An 18,676-nucleotide genomic window follows, 5' to 3' on the forward strand; every position below is an offset into this window, starting at 1 on the left:
TTGTTGTTAAAAGCCATCGGGTCCACTAATGTCCTTTAAGGAAGGAAATCTGCTGCCCTTCCCTGGTCTGGCCTACACATGACTCCAGACCCACAGCAATGTGGGGTTGACGCTGAACTTGCCCTCTGGAATGGCTGAGCAAGTCACTCAGTTCAAGGGCAATTGGGGATGGGCAACAAATGCTGGGCCTTGCCAGCGATGCCCACATATCTACATTTAATTCTTACATGGGATATGTGCTGCAGCCTCAGCAGAACAAAGTCACACACTTGCAAAGAAGAACGGAATTTAAGCAACGAAATGAAATGATTGTAATGCCGACATTAACCTTCAACGTAAAGGAAGGTCCTCATCTCTGCAGAATCGGGGAGGGAGTGCAGTATGTAGCACACCATGTGGTTCGCTGTACATTATTTCTACCTTCAACTGTCATTGGCCAATTTTATCTCCTCAGGCGCTCTCCTGAAAACACTTGCGTCTAAACTCGGTTACGATTTCGTTCATTCCACAGCCCCTGGAGTTAACAACCCCAACTGGGGAGGCTTCAAGCAAAGAGCCTGGGCCTCTGGATTGTCCTGAGCAGGCAGGATACCCAACTGTCGGGCTAACAAATCCTTCAAAACTCCCCATGCACACATTTCACAGAAATCACTCAAAGATGATCTTTCGCCTCCATTGGTCAGAAAGCAGGGGAGAGAAAGTGAAATGAGGACTTGCGTTGACATATTCTTACAATCTCTGGACATCGCAAAGTGCTTTTCAGCCAATGAAGCACTCTCAAAGTATCGTCACCGCTGTAATATCGGGAACACGGCAGCCAATTTTCACAGCAAGCTCCCACAAACGGTGATGTGATAGTGAGCTGATAATCTGTTTTTTGTGATCTGAGGGATAAACATTGTCCAGGACTCCCCTGTTCTTCTTCAAAATTGTAATCTTTTACATTCACCCCAAAGAGGGCAGGCAGGGCCTCAGGTAAACATCTCATCCAAAGGACAATGCAGCACTCCCTCAGTACTGCACTGGGAGTGTCAGCTGGAATTAAGCAAACAAACCCTCAAAGTGTTCTTTTTATAACAAGAAACCAAGCATGATTTTTAAATCAAGTCCTGGTATGCTATGATTTTTCTTGGGTACAATGTCAAATCAAACTCAACGAATTATTACACAGAGTTACCAGACTGATGCCAACAGCCAGAATTGGGGATTTTTAGCAGCAACAGAATGTCAATTGTGTACTGGACACATGAGATTACAGGGCGAGGGCTCACCTCCTGACTCCCCAAAGCCTGTCCACCATCTACAAGGCACCAGTCAGGAGTGGGATGGAATACTCCCCACTTGCCTGGATAAATACAGCTCCAACAACACTCAAGAAGCTCCACACCATCCAGGACAAAGCAGCCCGCTTATCAACACCCCATCCACCTTCAACATCCACCCCCTCCACCGCTAATGCACAGTGGCAGCAGTGTGTATCATTTACAAGATGCACTGCAGCAACTCACCAAGGGTCCTTCAACATCACCTTCCAAACCCGTGACCTCTACCACCTAGAAGGGCAAGGGTAGCAGGTAGATGGGAACACCTCCACCTGGAAGTTCCCCTCCAAACCGCACAACATTCTGACTTGGAAATATATCGGCCGTTCCTTCACTGTCGCTGGGTCAAAATCCTGGAGCACCCTCCCTAACAGCACTGCGGGTGTACCTACACCACATGGACTGCAGCGGTTCAAGAAGGCAACTAGGGATGGGCAATGGCCTAGCCAGCGATACCTGACTTGTGAATGAACCTAAAATAAACCACACGCACATTGTGCTCTGTTCTGACCTAGTGATTTGAGGGTCTAAGAACAAGTATCCCAGTTTCTCAAAACATTTATAAAATCTACCTTAAATTTATAACAGGCTTGAGTGCTCTGAGCGTTACCAGGGGGAACTTCACTGCTCTACTACAAATCCTGCCATTGGATCTTTTGCCGTGCACCTCAGAGGTCAGATGGGGCCTCAGTTTAATGCCTCGCCTGAAACAGCTCTCAGGCACTGGAAATATCCTCTGTACCAACCATCCTTTCCAGGAGGTCTGACTACAGAGCCAGATGTGAACCTGACTACTGTTATCCTAACCGCACTTTCGTTACTGAATTGTTTTTACAAGACCCCAAAGATTACTGCACTCTTAGGGATGACAGCACAGACTTTCGCACATCAGATATCACAGAAGGCAGCTCACCACCACCTTCTCAAGGAGGATTAGGGATGGGCAATAAATGCTGGCACAGCCAGCGAAGCCCACAACCCGTGAATGAGCCAACTAATCAATTTTTTAAAATAACAGCAGAAGCAATGTTGGGTAAAGCCAGCATACATAATATTACACAAAAATTCAAAAAATCTTTTTAAGGCTTTGTTGAGGTCAGATGAAATCCTAAATTTCACCAAGCAGCATTTGCTGACACTTGGTTAGGCCCCAGCCAGAGGATTGGGTCCAATTCTCGGTACCACACTTTAGCCCGGCAAAGATTCGAAAGCGGTGCAAAGATTTCTCAGAACGGCTTCAGGGTTTCAGTTTTGTGGAAGAGGCTGGAGAAAACTGGGTTTTTCCCAATTTACAGTGAGGAAGGTTAAGGTGAGATTGGATTGAGGTGTTCAAAATCACGAAGGGTTTCGGTGGAGTAAATCAGGAGGGACTATTTTCAGTCAGTAGCCAGGAGGACACAAATTTAAAGTAAGAGGCAACATGAGGAACTTTTTAAAAAAAAAATACATTTGCAGACTATGAGAGAGGGTGGCGTAGTGGTAATGTAAGTGGACAATCCAGGGACCCAGGCTCATGCTCTGGTGACCCGAGTTCAAATCCGGATTGGGATTGAAATTCAATTAATAATTCTAGAATTGAAAGCTAGTGTCAGGAATGGTGACCACGAAACTCATCGATTGATTGTAAAAACCCATCTGGTTCACTAATGTCCCTTGAGGGAAGGAAATCTGTCATCCTGACCTGGTCTGGCCTACACGTAACTCTAGGCCCACAGCCACGTGGTTGACTCTTAACTCTCCTCAGAGAGGGCCGAGCGTTCACGGGCAATTAGGGATGGGCGACAAATGCTGGGCTTGTCCACATCCCATGAAAAAAAAATATTTGGATGGCTCTTTCAGCAGCCCAGACACAACGTACCAAATGGCTGCCTTCTGTACCGTGTCATCTACGCCCTGCCTACTTTACAACGGATAGAGTGAATTGAAGAAGTTGACTAATCAAGGAGCCAGCTCAGGGTCACGAAGACAAGAACTCGGATAACCAGCAACAAAGTGTAAGAGGGCGGCTGCTCCTCCCTGGACACTCATTGCAGTGTGAAACCTATAGACTGACCGTTACCTGCTGCTCTCTGCTCAGCTTCCTCCTTGGCTGTGTCATTTTTCAGGGCAGGATCAGGAGAGGGAAGTCGAACGAGTAAGGTCCTTTTTGCAGCTTCTTCCCTGGAGCTTGTCACACATTCCCCATACAGCCACTGACCTGAGGGAGATCCCAACCAGTTAGCAGTTACAGTGCTGTGACCTGCCAAACCTGCAGCCATGTACATTGACACAGGACACAATGTCATCATGTGCTCTTATACAAAAGTACATTTTTAATAACCAGCTACCAGTGATGTTTAACTCTCCTTTCACGCCGTTCATACATGCATTAGATCTCAATCCTCCAAACACCATGGGTCTGTCAAATTAAACAAAGTCAAGCATCACCTTTTAATCGGAAATCAATAACAGCAGTAGAGACAACAAAGAGAGAAGTGAATTTTAAAAATAAATCTAATTTGAAGCATCCAGGTTTTCTGAAGCAGATCAAATTTCTAAATTGGATCATATGATTCAGTAATCAAAAAGAATCCAACAGCTAACTTGTCCTTCAGGCTGCACTGAAACAGATCAGAAAAACTCAAGTAAAAGAGGAGAATTAAACCTGACACTGTCACCTCAGTAACAGCGAGAGAGCCAGAGAGAGAGAGAGAGAGAGAGAGATGCAGAGAGGGGCAGGGAGCGGGAGAGAGGGGCAGGGAGCGGGAGAGAGGGGCAGGGAGCGGGAGAGAGGGGGCAGGGAGCGGGAGAGAGGGGCAGGGAGAGAGGGGCAGGGAGCGGGAGAGAGGGGCAGGGAGCGGGAGAGAGGGGCAGGGAGCGGGAGAGAGGGGCAGGGAGCGGGAGAGAGGGGGGCAGGGAGCGGGAGAGAGGGGCAGGGAGCGGGAGAGAGGGGCAGGGAGCGGGAGAGAGGGGCAGGGAGCGGGAGAGAGGGGCAGGGAGCGGGAGAGAGGGGCAGGGAGCGGGAGAGAGGGGCAGGGAGCGGGAGAGAGGGGGCAGGGAGCGGGAGAGAGGGGCAGGGAGGGAGAGAGGGGCAGGGAGCGGGAGAGAGGGGCAGGGAGCGGGAGAGAGGGGCAGGGAGCGGGAGAGAGGGGCAGGGAGCGGGAGAGAGGGGCAGGGAGCGGGAGAGGGGCAGGGAGCGGGAGAGAGGGGCAGGGAGCGGGGGAGAGAGGGGCAGGGAGCGGGAGAGAGGGGCAGGGAGCGGGAGAGAGGGGCAGGGACGCGGGAGAGAGGGGCAGGGAGCGGGAGAGAGGGGCAGGGAGCGGGAGAGAGGGGCAGGGGAGCGGGAGAGAGGGGCAGGGAGCGGGAGAGAGGGCAGGGAGCGGGAGAGAGGGGCAGGGAGCGGGAGAGAGGGGCAGGGAGCGGGAGAGAGGGGCAGGGAGCGGGAGAGAGGGGCAGGGAGCGGGAGAGAGGGGCAGGGAGCGGGAGAGAGGGGCAGGGAGCGCGAGAGAGGGGCAGGGAGCGCGAGAGAGGGGCAGGGAGCGCGAGAGAGGGGCAGGGAGCGCGAGAGAGGGGGCAGGGGAGCGCGAGAGAGGGGCAGGGAGCGCGAGAGAGGGGCAGGGAGCGCGAGAGAGGGGCAGGGAGCGCGAGAGAGGGGCAGGGAGCGCGAGAGAGGGGCAGGGAGCGCGAGAGAGGGGCAGGGACGCGAGAGAGGGGCAGGGAGCGCGAGAGAGGGGCAGGGAGCGCGAGAGAGGGGCAGGGAGCGCGAGAGAGGGGCAGGGAGCGCGAGAGAGGGGCAGGGAGCGCGAGAGAGGGGCAGGGAGCGCGAGAGAGGGGCAGGGAGCGCGAGAGAGGGGCAGGGAGCGCGAGAGAGGGGCAGGGAGCGCGAGAGAGGGGCAGGGAGCGCGAGAGAGGGGCAGGGAGCGCGAGAGAGGGGCAGGGAGCGCGAGAGAGGGGCAGGGAGCGCGAGAGAGGGGCAGGGGAGCGCGAGAGAGGGGCAGGGAGCGCGAGAGAGGGGCAGGGAGCGCGAGAGAGGGGCAGGGAGCGCGAGAGAGGGGCAGGGAGCGCGAGAGAGGGGCAGGGAGCGCGAGAGAGGGGCAGGGAGCGCGAGAGAGGGGCAGGGAGCGCGGAGAGGGGCAGGGAGCGCGAGAGAGGGGCAGGGGAGCGCGAGAGAGGGGCAGGGAGCGCGAGAGAGGGGCAGGGAGCGCGAGAGAGGGGCAGGGAGCGCGAGAGAGGGGCAGGGAGCGCGAGAGAGGGGCAGGGAGCGGGAGAGAGGGGCAGGGAGCGGGAGAGAGGGGCAGGGAGCGGGAGAGAGGGGCAGGGAGCGGGAGAGAGGGGCAGGGAGCGCGAGAGAGGGGCAGGGAGCGGGAGAGAGGGGCAGGGAGCGGGAGAGGAGGGGCAGGGAGCGGGAGAGAGGGGCAGGGAGCGGGAGAGAGGGGCAGGGAGCGGGAGAGAGGGGCAGGGAGCGGGAGAGAGGGGCAGGGAGCGGGAGAGAGGGGCAGGGAGCGGGAGAGAGGGGCAGGGAGCGGGAGAGAGGGGCAGGGAGCGGGAGAGAGGGGCAGGGAGCGGGAGAGAGGGCAGGGAGCGGGAGAGAGGGGCAGGGAGCGGGAGAGAGGGGCAGGGAGCGGGAGAGAGGGCAGGGAGCGGGAGAGAGGGGCAGGGAGCGGGAGAGAGGGGCAGGGAGCGGGAGAGAGGGGCAGGGAGCGGGAGAGAGGGGCAGGGAGCGGGAGAGAGGGGCAGGGAGCGGGAGAGAGGGGCAGGGTGCGGGAGAGAGGGGCAGGGAGCGGGAGAGAGGGGCAGGGAGCGGGAGAGAGGGGCAGGGAGCGGGAGAGAGGGGCAGGGAGCGGGAGAGAGGGGCAGGGAGCGGGAGAGAGGGGCAGGGAGCGGGGAGAGGGGCAGGGAGCGGGAGAGAGGGGCAGGGAGCGGGAGAGAGGGGCAGGGAGCGGGGAGAGGGGCAGGGAGCGGGAGAGAGGGGCAGGGAGCGGGAGAGAGGGGCAGGGAGCGGGAGAGAGGGGCAGGGAGCGGGAGAGAGGGGCAGGGAGCGCGAGAGAGGGGCAGGGAGCGCGAGAGAGGGGCAGGGAGCGCGAGAGAGGGGCAGGGAGCGCGAGAGAGGGGCAGGGAGCGCGAGAGAGGGGCAGGGAACGGGAGAGAGGGGCAGGGAGCGCGAGAGAGGGGCAGGGAGCGCGAGAGAGGGGCAGGGAGCGGGAGAGAGAGGCAGGGAGCGGGAGAAAGAGGCAGGGAGCGGGAGAAGAGGCAGGGAGCGGGAGAGAGAGGCAGGGAGGGAGGGAGGGAGACCATGGGAGGGAGGGAGGGAGAAATACCGAGACAGGGAGGGAGAGAGAGGTTGGGAGGGAAGGAGAGGGAAGGAGAGAGGGAGGGAGAGAGAGGGAGGGAGAGAGAGAGACAGAGGGAGAGAGAGAGAGAGACCGAGGGAGAGAGAGAGAGAGACCGAGGGAGAGAGAGAGAGAGACCGAGGGAGAGAGAGAGAGAGACCGAGGGAGAGAGAGAGAGAGACCGAGGGAGAGAGAGAGAGAGACCGAGGGAGAGAGAGAGAGAGACCGAGGGAGAGAGAGAGAGAGACCGAGGGAGGAAGGGGGACAGAGGGAGCGAGAGAGACCGAGGGAGGGAGGGGGACAGAGGGACACAGAGGGAGGGAGAGAGGTAGAGACACAGAGGGAGGGAGAGACAACTAGACAGACTGGGGGAGTGAGAGAGAGAGACAGACAGACAGAGAGGAAGAAAGGATGAGGGAGAAGGTTTAAAGAGAATTAAATTATTATCCCTCAGCGACTGGGAAGTGAGCTTGGGCGGATTGTTATATCGGAGTAAAGGCCGGACACTTGCTGCTCTGAATTCCAACTCCGTTACAAGCAGCTTTTTAATCAGAGACTCTGAAAAGGAGCTTGACTGGCTGCCTGCATGAGCAACATGACAGCAGTCTGCTGGCTCAGTGATGAGCCTGTAGTCGTGTTCCTCTGGTTGCCGTAGAAATCCTCACATTAAAATAACTGCTCACATCCAGACTGTGAAAATGAATCAACTGTGCCGGCCATACACGGCATCACACTCTCGCCGTACTTACAGCCCAGGAATAAACTTCCCACTCAGAGTGATGCCTGTGCAGGAAGCCAGTGCTGCAGCTCATATGACAACCAGCATCACTGGTACTGTGTTTAGAAGCTGCAAACCAACAGAAAACGTGCAGAGCTACACAGAAAGCAAAAACATCAACCTCTGCACTATCAAAACAGGAACAGGAAGAGGCCATTCAGCCCCTCGAGTCTGTTCTGCCATTCCATGAGATCATGGCTGATCTGCTACCTAACTCTACGTCCCTGTCTTCATCCCACATCCCCTTGGTGCCTCAACAAAAACCTAACAATCTCATTTAAAATGAACAATTGATCGAGCATCGGTTGCTATTTGTGGGAGAGGATTTCAAACTTCTACCACCCTGTGTGTGTCAAAGTGTTTCCTAATTTCATTGCTGAAACGTCTGGCTCTCGTTTTTACACTATGTTCCCCTCATCCTCGATTCCCCAAACCAGTGGAAATAGTTTCTCCCCATCCACCCAACTGTTCCCCTTCATGTATCTTAAAAACTCTGAACAAATCACCCCTTAATCTTCCAAATTCTAGGGAATACAGCCCTAGTTTGTTTTAATCTCTCCTCGTGGCCTTAGGTGTCCAGGTGTCACTCTGGTAAATCCACACTGCAGTGCCTCCAAGGCCAATAGACCCTGCTTAATGCGAGCTCAGGGAAACCTGCCTGTCCTCTCCCGGGAATCACTAATTCACATCAGGGAATGGCTCCCTAGGCACTGGGAATCTTTTCGTGCGTCGCGCACCAAGGAACATGATTCATGCACAAGCCTGGGCAGTAACAGTCGCTGGCTGTACGAAGGCGGCATTGACAGCTAAGTTGCTCCTGCTGCCTCCTGATTTCCACACGGTCCCGCAGGGGGTACCTCAGGAGCTGGGGTGCTGGTTACTTATCCATTTTCCCGCTGTTCCACGGGGCCAACAGGTGGCAGTACCAGTGAGGTCTCTCCTCAACCCCTTTCTCCTGTCCATTGTGGAAGGTTTCCACCCCCTCCCAATGCACCCACACAGCTTTGAAAGGCTTTGATCCTCTCGACCCATCGTCCATTCCAGGTAGCAGCGGGGACAGTAGCAGTGTGGCTATGTGACTGGACTAGCAATCCAGAGGCCCAGAGTAATGCTCAGGACACATGGGTTCAAATCATCCCATAGCAGCTGGGGAAATTTAAATTTTAGTGAATAAATCGGAAATAAAATGCTAGTCTCAGTAATAATAATCATGAAACTATCAGTAAAAACCCATCTGGTTCACTAATGTGCTTTAGGGATGGAAATCTGCCGTCCTTACCCGGTCTGGCCTACACTTGGCTCCAGACCCACAGCAATATGGTTGACTCATAACTGCCCTCTGATTATCACTCCATCACTCTACTCTCAATCAACAGCAAAGTGATAGGAGATGATGGTGACGGCACTAACAAACGGCACTAACCTGCTCACTAATTTTACTCTAAGTTCCATCAGGAACTAGCTCCTGACCTCGTTACAGCCTAGGTCCAAACTTGGACAAAATAGCAGAATTACAGAGATGACAGTGACTGCCCTTAACATCAAGGCAGTACATGACCAAGTGTGGCATCAAGGAGCCCTAGTAAAAATGAAATGTGCTTTTTTATTCATTCATGGGGTGTGGGCTTCGCTGGCTGGGCCAGCATTTATTGCCCATTCCTTACTGCCCTTGAGAAGGTGGCGGTGAGCTGCCTTCTTGAACCGCTGCAGTCCATGTGGTGTAGGTACACCCACAATGCTGTTAGGGAGGGAGTTCCAGGATTTTGACCCAGCGATAGTGAAGGAACGGTGATATATCCCCAAGTCGGGATGGTGAGTGACTTGGCGGGGAACTTCCAGGTGGTGGTGTTCCCATCTATCTGCTGCCCTCGTCCTTCTAGATGGTAGCGGTCATGGGTTTGGAAGGTGCTGTCTAAGGAGCCTTGGTGAATTCCTGTAGTGCAAGATGCACATGGTACACACTGCTGTTACTGTGCATCGGTGGTGGAGGGAGTGAATGCTTGTGGATGTGGTGCCTATCAAGCGGGCTGCTTTGTCCTGGACGGTGTCAAGTTTCTTGAGTGTTGTGGGAGCTGCACTCACCCAGGCAAATGGAGAATCCTCCATCACACTCCTGACTTGTGCCTTGTAGATGGTGGACAGGCTTTTGGGGGAGGGGGGTCAAAAGGTGAATTCCTCGTTGCAGGATTCCTAGCCTCTGACCTCCTCCTGTAGCCACAGTATTTATATGGCTAGCCAATGGGAACATATGGACATAGATACGAATTAGAAGCAGGAGTAGGCCACTTGGCCCTCACTCCTGCTCTGCTGTTCAATAAGATCATGGCTGATCTGATTGTAATCTCAACCCCACATTTCTGCCTACGCCCGATAACCTTTCACCCCCTTGTTAATCAAGGACCTATCTGCCTCTGCCTTAAAATATTCAAAGACTCTGCTCCCATGGCCTTTTGAGAAGAGTTCCAAAGGTTCAAATCCTCAGAGAAAAAATTTCTCATCTCTGTCATATTTTTAAACAGTGACCCCCTAGCTCTAGACTCTCCCAGAAGAGGAAACATCCTCTCCACATCCACCCTGTCAAGAGACCTCTCAGGATCTTATATGTTTCAATCAAGTCGCCTCTTACTCTTCTAAACTCCAGTGGATACAAGCTTAGCCTGTCCAACCTTTCCTCATAAGACAACCCGCCCATTCCTGGTATTAGTCTAGTAAACCTTCACTGAACCGCTTCCAACACATTTACATCCTTCCTTAAATAAGGAGACCAATGTAGTACACAGTACTCCCGATGTGGTCTCGCCAGTGCCCTGTATAATTGAAGCAGAAGCTCCCTTCTGTATTCAATTCCCCTCACAATAAATGATAACATTCTATTAGCTTTCCTAATTACTTGCTGTACCTGCAAACTAACCTTTTAAGATTCATGTACTAGGACACCCAGATCCCTCTGCACCTCAGAGCTCTGCAATCTCTCAGCATTTAGACAAGATGCTTCTTTTTTATTATTCCTGCCAAAATGGGCAATTTCACATTTGCCCACATTATACTCCATTTGTCAGATCTTGCCCACTATCTATGTTCTTTTATAGCCTTATGTCCTCCTGCAACTTACTTTCCCACCTATCTTTGTGTCATCAGCAAATTTAGCAACCAATCCTTCAGTCCCTTCATCCAAGTCATTTTCATGAATTGTAAAAAGCTGAGGCCTCAGCACTGATCCTTGTGGCACACCACTCTTTCTATCCTGCCAATCGAAAATTACCCATTTATGCCTACTCACTGTTTCCCGTAAGCTAGCCAATTTTCTATCCATGTCAATATGTTACCCCCTTTTATTTTCCACAACAACCTTTGATGTGGCACCTTATCAAATGCCTTCTGGAAATCTAAGTAGAATATATCCACTGGTTCCCCTTTATCCACAGCACATGTTACTTCTTCAATGAACTCCAATAAATTGGTTAAACATGATTTTCCTTTGACAAAACCATGTTGAATAATAGCTTCTAACATTTTCCCTTGATAGACGTTAAGCTAACTAGCCTGTAGTTTCCCACTTTCTGTCTCCCTCGCTTTTTGAATAAAGGAATTACATTCACTTTTTTCCAATCTAATGCAATCTTCCCAGAATCTAGTGAATTTTGGAAAATTAAAACCAACTTATCAACTATCTCAGTAGCCACTTCTTTTAAGACCCTAGGATGAAGTCCATCAGGACCCAGAAACTTGTCAGCCCACAGCTCCAACAATTTGCTTAGTACCACTTCCCTGGTGATTGTAATTTTCTTGAGTTCTTCAAGAAAATCCTCAAGATTCTTCTCAAGAATTGAGAGGGCGGGGGGGTGGGGAAACTCTCCACCAGTTGGAGTCATATCCAGCACAAAGGAAGATGGCTGCGGTTGCTGGAGGCCAATCAACTCAGTCCCGGGGCATCATTGCAGGAGTTCCTCAGGGTAGTGTCCTGAGCCCAACCATCAATGACCTATGGCAATGTTTGCTGACGACTGCAGTGTTCAGCACCACTGCAACTCCTCAGGTAATGAAGCAGTCCATGCCTGCACATAGCTAAGGTCTTGCTATTTGCAGACAGGACCACACTCAGCCTGAAACTAATAAGTGGCAAGGAACATTCACAAGTGCAGGCAATGACTAAGAGAGGATCTAACCACCTCGCCCTCGACACGCAATGATATTACCATTGTTAAATTCCCCACCATCATTATCTTGGGGTCAATGTTGGTCAGAAGCTGAACTGGACCAGCCACATAAATGTTGTGGCTACAAGGGCAAGTCAGAGGCTGTGAATTCTGCGGCGAGTAACTCACCTCCTGAATCTCAAAAACCACAAGGCACAAGACAGGAGTTTGATGGTATACTCTCTACTTGCCTGGATGAAGCAAAAAGCTTGACACCATCGAGGACAAAACAGCTCCATTAGGTACCCATTCACCACCGTAAAACATTCACTCCCACCACCACCAGCACACAGTGGCAGCAGTGTATGTATCATTTACAAGATGCACTGCAGCAACTCACCAAAACTTCTTCGACAGCACCTTCTAAACCCGCAACCTCAACCACCTAGAAGGACAAGGGCAGCAGACACATGGGAACACCACCACCTGCAAGTTCCCCTCCAAGTCACTCACCATCCTGACTTGGAAATATATCGCCGTTCCTTCACTGTCGCTGGGTCAAAATCCTGGAACTCCCTCCCTAACGGCACTGTGGGTGTACCTACACCACATGGACTGCAGCGGCTCAAGAAGGCAGCTCACCATCAACTTCTCAAACACAATAGGTAAAGATAATAAATGTGGGCATTGCCAGTGATGCCCACATTCCATGTACAAATTTCTTTTAAAAAGTGCTCCTTATTTTTTTGGGGGGGAAATTGAAAAAGCACTGTTGAGAGACAAGGCCCTTGGAACCTACTTTACTTTACACGATGTACATGAATGAACGGGGTGCAGAGGGGACTTTGCCCCCAGACTAGTACCTCTGAGTCACTGCCAATGACGCCAGTTCTGAATGGGGGTGAGGCTCACTAGGGGGGGTGGTGGGTTCCACTGCACCTCAGCTCTTACTTATACCTCCAGCAGCTGGTAGTGCACACCAGAGGACATGCCCTGACACCTCGTCTAATCTGCTAAATTAAGTGAGGGTATCGGCAGCTTCCCCTGTTGTAGTCGTGGGTGACATCACCCCTCTAGACGAAGAAGCCTGGAACGATGGACGGGGCAGATAATCCTAGCAAGAGGACAATGGCTCTGGAGGCGGACACCAGCAAGGTGTGTGACACATCCAGCGCACTCTCCTGATGAAGCGGACTCATAGCCTGTGACCTGAGAAAAGGATGGGGCCTTACGGAGTATCATCCCATAGTTAGCAATGGGACATGGTCACAAAAATGCGGTTGCTTATAGTAGAAGTGACTGTCATAACATTACATCCAACCTCAAAAGAGGAAGGGACCTGAAGATGATGATATGAATGAACAAGTAATAAAAACAGAAAAAACACTCAGCAGGTCAGACAATATCTGTGGAGAGAAACAGAATTAATGTTCCAGGATCTAAAAGGTCACAGCCCTGAAACATTAACTCTGTTTCTCTCTCCACTCTTGCTGTCTGACCTGAGTATTTCCAGTATTTTCTATTTTGATTTCAGGTTTCCAGTAGCTGCAGTATTGCGCTTTTGGATGAACCAGGTGACAGTTTTAACTGCAATTCAGTTTCTGATCACTCCTTTGCCATATCAAAATCTACACATTATGCGGCGCTGCCCATCTAGGAGATAGTCCTGGGCCACTTTGAGTTAGTTATCTGGGGATTATCGAGCGGTAATCTTCGAAGTAGGACCTCCATCTGACAGCGTGTGACTGTTCCAGACTCACCTCCATGCAGCCTCTTCCAAAGCAAGACAAACCAATCCTGAACATTGACCCAGCTGCTGCAACTCTGAGAATTAACCATTTCTAACAAGTGCCTGAAGGTCGCATGGCGCAGTGGGTAGCGTCCCGGCCTCTGGGCCAGAAGCTCTGGGTTCAAGTCCCGCTCCAGGACTTGATGGCCAAGGAAGGTGCATTCACAATGTGGCCAAACAGGTTGATTATCAGCCTGTAAATCTTTCCAACATGCCTGATGTGAGTCGGTAAGAACAGGAGAGCTTCCTGGTCAGCCATACTGCAGGAGGCCACGGTAAACCACTGCAATACTTCCCTCCCTGCTGTCCCTACCCTCTCTGTCCCTCCATGATCCATAACCATGGGTGTTCATGGTCGCCAAAGCCCTCCTAAGGCATGGTACCTGAAGGAGGCAGAACAAGTGTTTGACTTCATATCAGAGGCAAAGCACAAGTCAAATTAAAAATCTCTCCCAGGCCAAAGAGGTAAAAATCTCAAAATTGTTGCAGTCGCTCAGAGCTGACGGCATTGGCGATGTGAATTTCCAGACAGGTGGACAATGTCAGTCTTGTCCCCGACAGACATGACTTTCGATCCAGTTAGGTTTCAATTAAGCAACAGGACGAAAATCATAACATGAGGATGGGCCGATCAGGTCTAGTCACTGCCTGAGACAATGCAATACAAAGTCTGCAATCCTTTTCTCGTTTCTCCACCTCGGATTCATTCAGCATTACAATCAGATCGAGGTAGGAACAGGGTTGGGAGAATTGCTACCATGTTCAGCATCTAGCGACAGCACCACGTACACCCTCCCCAGTCAGGTATTGCATGAATTAGGAGCAGAGTAAAGCTCTCTTTAGTGTGCTGCATCAATCTGCAAACAGCACTCAAATACGGTTAAGTTGCTTGAAGTCTTCAGCACAGAAACCAAGTCATTCAGCTCAACAGGTCTATGCTGGTATTGAGACTTCACATGAACCTGCTCCCACCCCCTCTTCTTCACCCCTCACCCGACCCTCCAATCAACAAGTCCTTCTTGTGTAAATTTTGCTGGAATTCTGTGGTAAGCTATAAACTCATTTAAAAGATTACCAAATTTCAGTTTTTCTTTAAATTTATTTTTTCCCTCTTACCCATAGTTTAAAAAAAACCCCCGGTATATACAAAACAATCCATTCACTTCCAAGTCACCATCGCTTTGAAGAGTATTTCAGCTATTTGAGGGTGCAGTGATGTAAGGGCATCTCTTTTCTCTAATCGCACTCTTCTCCCTCTATTGAGTGCAGTGCCCAACAACCCAAAACAGGAACAGTCCAGCACAGGAACAAACATCAGCCAAGGCTTCACTCCCAACAGTCCTGACTTACGGCACAGAGCAGGAATCTGCTGTAACACCTCCTCACTCCATCCGCAATATTCCATACCTGTGCAAGGAAGTCAGGTGCAAGACTGACTCGGCTGAGGTGCAGGTCAAAGCTACAGAATATACAGCAGTGAAATGGGCCACTCAGCCTCACTGGTTTGTATTTCACATGTACCTTCACCCAATCTTATCAGTATAACCTTCTACTTCTTTCTTCCTTCCTTCCTTATCTAGCTTCCCCTTAAATGCGTCCATGCTATTCACTTCGACCGCTCCACATTGTAGAGAGTAGGACATTCTCATCACTCTCTGGGTAAAAAGATTTTGCCTGAATTCCATTCTGGATTTCTCAGTGACCGGCTTATATTTATGGCCCCTAATTTTGGTCTCTTTCACAAGAGGAAACCTCTTTGCCGCATGTGCCCGATCGAGAATCCCTTCACAATTTTAAAAACCTCTGCCCTAACCCTTCTCTCAGATTGGAGGCCCAGTCTGTTCAGTCCTGGTCATGAATACTGGAGCTCCACCAAATCCAGTGACATGCTGCTACCTGGAGACAGACAAGGCATTCACACCAAACAAAGTTAATTCCACATGCTCGTTCCCCATCTGACAAATTTATCCGGGGAGACAGTTCCTACCTGTTGGGTGTCCCGACACATCTTGGGTGTGACCATTCATGCCACGAGACTTCTTATACGTGTCACAATTCAAGAATACTGACTGTAAGCACAAAGAGGAAAGGCAATGGGAAAATTAGAGAAGATTCCTGCCTGAGAGAGAAAATGGTTAAGTGAGAGTTTGTGGTGGTATTCAATTTAGGGGAGACGGTGGCATAGTGGTGATGTTGCTGGACTAGTAATCCAGGCTAATGCTCTGGGGGCATGAGTTCAAATCCCACCATAGCAGCTGGTGAAATCTGAGTTTCATTAAAAAAACAGAAATATAAAGCTAGTCTCAGTAATGGTGACCATGTTTGCCGTAAAAACCCATCTGGTTCACTTTAGGGAAGGAAATCTGCCATCCTTACCTGGTCTGGCCTACATGTGACTCCAGACCCACAGCAACATGATTGACTCTTAAAATGGCCGAACAAGGTCAGTTCAGGGGCAATTAGGGATGGGCAGCAAATGCTGGCCTTGCCAGCGATGTCCACATCCCATGAAAGAATTTTTAAAAATTAAACGGTTCAAACATGGCAAGATAGAAAATCGCTTCAAAGTACAACAGGCTAGTGGGGCAAAATGCAAGTTCAGTAAACTTTAGTACTCTATCAAAGGAAAAACTATTCCCATTGGTTGAAGAGTCACAGTCAGTGGGCAGAGGTAAAGTCTTTTACATAACAAGTTGCTGTGAACTGGACGGCACCGCTTGATAAAATAAAGGAAGCAGATTCAACAGTAACTTTCAAAAAGGGAATTGAATAAATACTGGAAGAGGAATGATTTACAGGGCTATGGAGAAAAAGAATAGGAGAGTGGGACTAATTGGACAGATAGTTTGAAGAGCCAGCATTGGGCTGATAGGCCAAATGACCTCCTCCTATGCTTCATTGTTCTGTGATTCCATGAACTGGTGTCTTCTGACCCACACAGTTCCAAGAACGCTAACAAGCCATCATTCCACAATTCCCCAGGCTGCATATAGTACTTACTGACTCAGTAGGATGTGTATAATCAGAGGCTTTATTATTCTTGCAGTTGTTCTGTTTGGAAGCGAGCACCACCGACTCAGTCTCACGGGCATCCTGCTCCAAATCTGTGTAAATTTTACAAAGTTAATAACACTTTGCAGCCTACATAATCTTCAGTTCACCCAAAACTCTGCTGCCTGTATCCTCATTTGTCCAAAGTCCCATTCACCCACCACCCATGCGCTCGCTGACAGACATTGGCAACATACTGAGTGGTGGCCTGGCTGCCTATGTGCAATGCTCTGGAATTCACTCCGGGACCTCCTGTGCCTCTCTCTAAGCTTCTTTAAGGCGTTTCTGAAAACCTTCCTCTTTAGCCAGGTCACCTGTCCAAACATCTCTTGATGCGACTATCAAATTTTGCTCTCTGAGCCACCTTTGGGACATTTTATTATGTTAAATGCGCTGTGTAGAATACAACTGGAGCTTGTCATCAGGTACGCTCAAGTATTGCATTAAATTTACAACCCTCAAAGCGGACATTCAACCCAACAGCTCACCCGAGCCCCCTCCCACACTTCATCGTCTAACCCTGTCAACGCACCTTCTAATCCTTTCTCCCTCGTCTGTCTATTGAGCTTTCCCTTAATTGTATCTGCAGAAAAATAATGCGAAAAAGAGAGAGAGAGAGAGGGAGGAAGAATGAGAAGGAACGAATGCAGAGCCTAGATGTAAACACAAGGAGTGGGAAAGATGGGGAAGGAAAGACCATGTGGGATGAAGTCTGTGTCAAAACACATGTTGATGCTAACTGCAGTCCCAAATCAGCCCCTTGTTGGTTTTATTTCTGTTGTGTCTGCACCCTCTTTACCTCGGTTTTTCACACGCCTCTCACAACAGCATTCCGCCATTTACTGCATGTATCCTTCAGATTCCCTTCCCAATTCCCAATTTCGCTGCAACCTGATTTTGTCCTTTTCTTGCCCAATTTTTCTGGCTGTTGTCCCTTTTCTCTTTTCATTAATGTTTTCCCCTGTTCAGTGTTACTTCCACACTGTCTTTCTTTTGTTCATGTACTTGCTCCACACACCATATTTTGTGCCTGAGTTGTTGCTGCCAAGGCTCTCAGCTTATACACTGGGCGCCATCTACTGTACCGAGAGCAGAAGAGGAGATGGGTTTTCACAAGACCGTCTCAAACTGTTAATAAAATTTGCTGCGTTTATTTATTTTATTCATTCTTGGGGTGTGGGTGTCACTGGCTATTTCACCATTTATTGCCCATCCCTGATTGCCTTTGAGAAGGTGGTGGTGAGCTGTCTTCTTGAACCGCTGCAGTCCCTGTGGTGTAGGTACACCCACAGTACTGTTAGGGAGGGAGTTCCTGGATTTTGATTCAGCGACAGTGAAGGAACGGCCGATATATTTCCAAGTCGGGATGGTAAGTGGCTTGGAGGGGGACTTGCAGGTTGTGACCTTCCCATGCACATTCCCCACCCTGAACTAATTGATCAATTAACCTTTACCATGCTGAAACCTCATATGAACATGCAAGAAATCCATTTGCAGCCATATAAAACATAAAAAAGGACAGACTGCAAGATTTCTAAACAGAGCAAATTAAGCCGAAATATAATCACAGAATCTTTACAGTGCAGAAGGAGCCCATTTCAGTCCATCCAGACTCTGCTGGCTCTCTGAAAGAGCATTTCCACCTAGTCCCACTCCCCTGCCTTATCCCCGTAACCTTGCACATTCTCTTTTCAGATAGCAATCCTTTTGAATACCTCGATCGATCCTGCCTCCACCACCCTCTCAGGAATCCAACCATCCTCTGACATCACACTTACTCCTTTTTGCCAATGATTTTGAATCTGGGCCCTCTACTTCCTGATGTTCTGAGTGGGGACAGTTTCTCACTATTTACCCTGTCCGTACCCCTCAGGATCTTGAATACCGTTATCAAGTCTCCTCTCAGCTTTCTTTTTTCCATAGAAAACAGTCCCAACCTCTCCAATCTATCCTCGTAGCTACAGTTCTTCATCCCTGGAATCATTCTTGTGAATCTCCCCTGCACTCTCTCCAATGCCTTCACATCTTTCCTCAAGTATGGTGCCCAGAACTGGACGCAGTACTCTAGGTGAGGCCTAACTAGCGTCTTATAAGTGTGTCTGAGAGTTTTCACAGAAATACAGAGCAAGTATCTTTCCTGCAGCTGACAGTATAATGTTCAGTTCCGACCATTAATAGTCCAGAACTCAAAGGTAGTAACGAAATGATATAGTTTCGCCTGAATCAGTAAATCGACAATCCTTGCTTTTAAGACTTTCCTGACTGGAAAAATGTCAATATTTCCACACAAA

General features: G+C 50.2%; 1 protein-coding gene across 1 annotated transcript in view; it reads right to left on the reverse strand.

Annotated features, from left to right (window-relative positions):
• The window catches only part of samd13 (sterile alpha motif domain containing 13), a 56,785-nt gene that overhangs the window by 14,994 nt on the left and 23,115 nt on the right, over positions 1-18,676 (reverse strand). The window contains exons 3-5 of the mRNA XM_078561807.1: positions 16,335-16,438; positions 15,322-15,403; positions 3,382-3,519 (exon numbers count right to left, since the gene is read on the reverse strand). Of these exons, the coding sequence (XP_078417933.1) occupies positions 3,382-3,519; positions 15,322-15,403; positions 16,335-16,438 (324 nt within the window). The remainder of the gene's footprint in view (positions 1-3,381; positions 3,520-15,321; positions 15,404-16,334; positions 16,439-18,676) is intronic.

Source organism: Cetorhinus maximus, chromosome 17 (assembly GCF_964194155.1).
Source record: "Cetorhinus maximus chromosome 17, sCetMax3.hap1.1, whole genome shotgun sequence".
In the NCBI taxonomy this organism is placed as follows: Eukaryota; Metazoa; Chordata; class Chondrichthyes; order Lamniformes; family Cetorhinidae; genus Cetorhinus; species Cetorhinus maximus.